Below are 6,927 nucleotides of genomic sequence, written 5' to 3'. Positions count from 1 at the left end.
TTGGGTAAAACATGAGTAGATGAAATATGAGTTGGATGATGAGTTGAGAGGTGATATAGACCATGAGGTAAGGGTGAGAGGTGGACGATGTGAGAAGCCTTGTTCCCAAATGTTGGCCCTGTCATCTAGCAGAGTATGGATGACAACCACGGACTATTCTAGACAGTCCAGTGGAACACTAGCAGACTCGCAACCTGTAGGTATTGTGAACGATGTGTTCACCGATGTACTCTAAAAACCCATTAACATGTATTACGAGTGGACTCTAAAAAATTATGTTGTCAATAAATGAAACGACCTTAGCAGTTGTGCCCGAAGGACAATACCGGCAGCTGCGCGTCATAGAGAATGTCACAATTCTGACAATTGCACATAAGTGATAAAACTAGCAGCTGTGCTTGACAGCTGTGTCATTGACATGTTATATTAATTAGACGGGACAGGATCAATATCTTATGATTATAGTAGAATGATGTAAACAGAGAATCACATACTTGTAGAAATCGGTTGTTGATTTGATGAAGATGTGCCCGCCATTAGAGTTATACTTCAATTGATCCGTTGATTGCCTTCAATTAGGATGGGTAAATTGATATGTGTTCTTAACGGTTTCCCAGTGAGCAGTTTGATTTTGAACACAGGGATATGTTCTCGAGAAAGATAGGGAAGAAGGCACCAACTGATTCAATTTCTGATAACCTACGTATTATATATTTATGCACAGGGACCAACTTTGCCCATCATAAAGATTGGAGGACCTGCTTGTAAATGTGGGAAAATCAATAAGTTAAATAATTAGATTAGTTAATTACAGATTAATAAAACTTATATAATAATGATATAAATAGTTTAGGCCAGATTATGAAATAATTCTTACATTCTCCCACTTGGCCATATAATTATTTATATGAAATAAGTTGGCCATTTATCAATCCATTTAGGATATATATTTCGCAAAATATTGAAGCAAAAAGATACAATCATACATACCTTAAAAGACATGAGATCCCCATCGATTATACCTCAACACTTTCACAAAATATATCTTAAGGTTTTATGGTTATCATATTTGCTCCATAAAAATTAATGTTAACATGAATTTGTAGAGCAAAAATAAATAAATCATGTGAAAGATAGAACTGTAAGCGCTTACATGTAGTAGTGCATAGTATTATGTGACATCAAACGAGATTTCCTCTTAGGCTCATTCTCGCTACATGCTCAATAAAAGTCTTAGGCGGTAGTCCTTTAGTAAGTGAATCCGCCAACATGTCACTCGTATTAATATACTCCACGGTTATGCAATTTTCTTCCACTCTTTCTCGAACAAATAGGTATTTAGTATCGAGATACAATCCAGCACCGGTTGAACTATTGTTGTTAGAAAAACTAACAGCGGCACTATTGTCACAATAAAGCTTCAGTGGTCTTGTAATGGTGTCAACAATTTTGAGCCCACCAATAAGATTTCGCAGCAACATAGCATGACATGTGGCATGATAACATGCTACATATTCAGCCATCATAGTTGAAGTAGTAGTGAGCTCTTGCTTGCGACTCCTCCAAGATATAGGCCCACCTGAAAGCAAGAATATGTACCCTCCAGTTGATTTTTTTATCATCTTTGCATTTAGCAAAGTCAGAATCTGAGTATCCCACGACCTCTAGAAGATTTGATCTTTTATAAGTGAGCATGTATTCTTTAGTTCCTTGTAAGTAACGCAACACCTTCTTGGCTGCTTTCCAATGGTCTAATCCCGGGTTCGATTGATAACGACCAAGCATACCAGTGATGTAAGCAATATCGGGTTGGGTACAGACTTGAGCATACATTAAGCTCCCAACGACCGAAGCATATGGTATAAGCTTCATTTGTTCACTTTCAGCTTCCGTGTTGGGGCATTGATAAGAGCCAAATTTATCACCTTTTACGACAGGGGCAACAGTAGGTGCACAATTTTGCATATTGTACTTATTAAGAATCCTATTTATGTAGGCCTTTTGAGACAATCCCAAAATCCCACTTCCTCTATCTCGATGAATTTCTATACCAATCACATAAGAAGCTTCACCGAGATCTTTCATGTCAAATTTACTTGATAGGAAGCGTTTGGTCTCAAATAACATGTCTTTGCTACTACTGGCAATGATTACATCGTAGACATATAAAACCAAGATTGTAAAATCTCTCCCACTGTTCTTATAGTATATACACTGATCCACTGGATTTTTAATAAAATTGAAGCATTTCATGACTTCATCAAATTTTAAGTACCATTGACGGGAAGCCTGCTTCAGCCCATAGATTGACTTCTTTAATTTACATACGAGATGTTCTTTACCCTTGTCCTTAAAACCTTCGGGTTGCACCATATATAGATCTTCGTAGAGATCACCGTTTAGGAAAGCAGTCTTGACATCCATTTGATGTAGCTCTAAATCAAAGTGAGCTGTAAGTGCCAAGACAATTCTTAATGATTCCTTTCTTGATACAGGTGAAAAGGTTTCTTTATAATCAATGCCTTCCTTTTGAGTAAAGCCTTTAGCCACTAATCGAGCTTTAAAGCGTTCAATGTTTCCATTTGGGTTTAACTTTGTTTTAAAAACCCACTTGCAGCCCACAGGTTTAGTGCCCTTAGGTAATTCTGCAAGTTCCCAAACGTCATTTGTACGCATGGAGCTCAATTCTTCATTCATGGCTTCAATCCATTTATGTGAATAATCACTATTCATGGCCTCGTTATATGAGGTTGGATCTTCAATTTGACCTAAGTCATAGTCAACCTCATTCAAGTAAGTGACAAAGTCATCATAATTCACGGGTCGTCTTTCTCTTCGTGACCTCCTCAATGGTTGCTGAGTTTCTTCAACGGTCTCATCATTATGTGGGATTTCGTGATGTAATGGTTCAGGTTCTATTTGATCAACATCCTCATGTTGAGGTGTCGGTGTTGTTGTTGGTGTTGATTCTTGAATAGTTATGGGTATCGGCACCAAGATATTAGGTGTTTGATTTGGTGTTGATTCCTTATTAAGTTCAAGGATCTTTGAACTATTGCTCCCACTATTGTCTTCGTTTTCTAGAAACTCGGCGTATCGGGTCTCCACTATTCTAGTGGTATATGTAGGGGCATAAAACCGGTAACCCTTAGACCTCTCAGGGTAACCCACAAAATAACAAGATATTGTCTTTGAGTCTAATTTCTTGATTTGTGGGTTATAGACCTTAGCTTCAGCCGGACAACCCCAAACCCTAAAATAATTTAGTTTGGGTTTCCTACCCGTCCATATTTCATAAGGTGTTTTAGGGACGGATTTTGATGGAACACGGTTTAAAATGTGTACGGCTGTTTTTAACGCCTCGGTCCATAGGAATTCCGGAAGACTTGAGTTTGCAATCATGCTACGCACCATATCCATAAGGGTGCGATTGCGTCTTTCCGCAACTCCATTTTGTTGAGGGGTACCTGGCATGGTGAATTGATTTACTATACCATGAGATTTACAAAAATCAGCAAACGGTCCGGGGCTTTGACCAACATCTGTGTGTCGACCATAATACTCTCCACCCCTATCCGATCTTACCACTTTTATTTTACAATTAAGTTGATTTTCAACCTCAGCTTTAAAGGTTTTAAACATTTCAAGTGATTCAGATTTTTCATTAATTAAGTACAAGTAGGTATAACGTGAATGATCGTCAATGAAAGTAATAAAAGATCTATATCCTCCCAAACCGGAAGGGAAAGGTCCACAAATGTATGTGTGAATTATTTCAAGTAAGCTTGAACTACGGTTTGCGCCTTTCTTATTTTTATTGATCATTTTACCTTTCATGCAATTTACACACGAGTCAAAATATGAAAAGTCAAGATTTTCAATGATTCCATCTTTTATGAGGCGTGTCATCCTTTCTTTAGATACGTGACCTAGACGTTTATGCCACAATCGGGATGATTTTTCATTATCTCTTTTCCTTTTATTATTTTTATCACATTCACAAAAGTTTACATTCATAGACAATAAGGATTTCGAAAATTCATTATCAAGTCTTAATTTATAGAGGTCTCCCTCTAATCTACCGAAACCAACCACAGATTTAAAACGAGATATTATTACATCATCATCATCAAAGTTAAAACTATATCCATCATATTTACATTTAGATACAGATATTAAGTTTCGAGTAATAGTAGGTACATATAAAGTGTTTTTAAGGACCATTTCATGTCCTCCATCTAATAATAACACCATAATGCCTATAGCTTCAACCTTCTTTTCATTTCCGTCCCCGACTTTAATGGTCCGTTGATTGCTTTTCAATAGTTTCTTTGTATGGAATCCCTGCAATGAATTTGTAACATGAACCATTGAACCCGTGTCAATCCACCAAGTATTAAAAGGTACACTAATTGAAAAAGATTCACAAATCATGTACTTAATAAGCGTACCTTTCTTTGCTAACCACTCCTTAAACTTCGGGCAGTTATGTTGGGTATTGCCAAGTTTCTTGCAAAATTTGCACTTAACCTCTTTTTTAGTTCCACTTGTACTAGGACCAGTTTTCTGAGATTTGTTGGGACCGGAATTGGATTTATTCCCCTTGTTGGAACCCTTTCCACCATTATTGAACTTCCTCTTATTTGAGTCGGTGGTGGTGAGATGAGCAACGTTAGGTTTTTCTATTTTTAAACGTTCCTCTTCTTGAACACACATGGCTATTAGTTCACTCATTTTCCATTTCTCCCTTTGGGTATTATAGTTAATTATGAATGGCCCAAATTGAGCCGGGAGGGAGGTCATAATAAAGTGAACCAAAAAACCTTCAGAAATTTCCATTTCCATACTTTTAAGTTTGTTGGCCATGTCATTCATTACCATTATGTGTTCTCGAACACCACCAGATCCATCATATTTAGTTGTGAGCATTTTAAGGATAAGAGTACTAGCATGGGCTTTAGAGGTACCCTTAAATTGCTCTTCAACCGACTCAAGGTATCCGTTGGCTGTTTCAGAATCAGGAATTGCACCACGGATAGCGGATGATATGGAGTTTTTAATGATCATTAAAGACATGCGGTTTGATCGCTCCCACTGATCAAAAACATGTTTTTCATCAGTTGTAGATTTATCAGTTAAGGGGGAGGGGCGATCAACCCTTAATGCAAAATCTAATTCCATCACTCCAAGTGCTATTTTGACTTGCTCAATCCATGAGGAATAGTTCGTCCCATTAAGTGGGTCAATGTTTGAAAGTAATCCGGTATGATCAACCAAGGGGGCTGTAAATTCAGTATCAGTGTAATTAGGCTCTTTATCAATAAGAAACAAAAGAAAAGGAATTAATGGGTACAAAGGACAAAACAAATAAATTAACTAATAAGAACACAAAACAAAATAATTGATAATTATTTCATAATTAAACTACTAACTCAACGTTGGTCAAGTAAAGTAGTTAAATTGTGAGATACAAATAATCTTATTGAAAACACATATAAGTCATGCTTTATCGTTGGATAAAATACAACCTATATTCTAATTATGTTAAAAATTAAGTTGTTCAAAATTATCATTCGACTTTCCGTTGGGCAAAATGAACAATAATTTCAATAGATTCATAATACGATATTATTAGACTTCTGTATTGATAAGAGAAACCATTCGTTGGGCCGGTTACTGTCAAGCAATATAGAAGTTGCAAGATAACAAATTTGACAAAATTCAGTGTATTAAACAAACCTGTGTATAATGTTTTACGATTTTAACGTGTGAATCCATCAGGTTTGACATCATCCCATATTAGCAATTTATCATATGAAGAACAAGGCATCAATTTCATAACAGGAATCAAAATATACGTTTCTTATGACCATATACTGATGAAAACTGAATATTGAGAATATATGTCCAAAAATCCACTTCAATTGGGCAATTTGATATCCTGTTGTTATTTGATTTCAATTTTTGACAGTTTATTTCGTTGAATATATGGAACAAAGAATTGAAGAAAATTTCCAGGGAGTTAAAGTCGCATATAATTTCAGTGTTCCATACAATTTGAAGAAATCAGGAATTCAGATGCACATAAACATGAAATTGAAGACGAAAAGAAAAAAAAATCGAGAACCGTTCGACTTAACAGTATGCATCGAACGATTTTTTTTGGGTGACACAACAATCAATTTATAGGGTTAGAGAATCATAATCATAAGATTAAAACCGATCTGATACCACATGTTATATTAATTAGACGGGACAGGATCAATATCTTATGATTGTAGTAGAATGATGTAAATAGAGAATCACATACTTGTAGAAATCGGTTGTTGATTTGATGAAGATGTGCCCGCCATTAGAGTTATACTTCAATTGATCCGTTGATTGCCTTCAATTAGGATGGGTAGATTGATATGTGTTCTTAACGGTTTCCCAGTGAGCAGTTTGATTTTGAACACAGGGATATGTTCTCGAGAAAGATAGGGAAGAAGGCACCAACCGATTCAATTTCTGATAACCTACGTATTATATATTTATGCACAGGGACCAACTTTTCCCATCATAAAGATTGGAGGACCTGCTTGTAAATGTGGGAAAATCAATAAGTTAAATAATTAGATTAGTTAATTACAGATTAATAAAACTTATATAATAATGATATAAATAGTTTAGGCCAGATTATGAAATATTTTTTACATGACAATGATGAACTTCGTACCTATTCCTTAAGATAATTGGTGGCTTTCGAGGCCAACAAAATTAATAACCCTAATTATTACACACTAAAATAGTGTATAGCGGTAAAGGGATCGAATCCACGGAGATTGGTTCAATTTGATAACTCTATGAAAAATCTCTTTGTAAAAATACTTAGAATATAACAATAAATTAAAAATGGGGGTTTTGATGTTTTGAAATACTTGAAACAAA

The 6,927-nt window shown here is 35.7% G+C and overlaps 1 protein-coding gene across 1 annotated transcript; it reads right to left on the bottom strand.

Annotated features, from left to right (window-relative positions):
- Positions 1-4,160: 4,160 nt before the first annotated feature.
- LOC145012470 (uncharacterized) lies at positions 4,161-6,476 on the bottom strand. The gene is made up of 3 exons (XM_078971274.1): positions 6,311-6,476; positions 4,452-5,282; positions 4,161-4,344 (listed from the first exon to the last, which is right to left on the bottom strand). Exons 1-3 carry the CDS (start codon positions 6,351-6,353, stop codon positions 4,298-4,300), a joined length of 921 nt encoding a protein of 306 aa, XP_078827400.1. The 5' UTR covers positions 6,354-6,476; the 3' UTR covers positions 4,161-4,297.
- Between the last annotated feature and the right edge of the window lie 451 nt (positions 6,477-6,927).

This window comes from Lactuca saligna, chromosome 8 (genome assembly GCF_052625555.1).
Source record: "Lactuca saligna cultivar CGN05327 chromosome 8, ASM5262555v1, whole genome shotgun sequence".
NCBI classification, from domain to species: Eukaryota; Viridiplantae; Streptophyta; class Magnoliopsida; order Asterales; family Asteraceae; genus Lactuca; species Lactuca saligna.
Note: the sequence above shows the minus strand (reverse complement) of the source record. Positions and strands in the feature narration are given on the sequence as shown.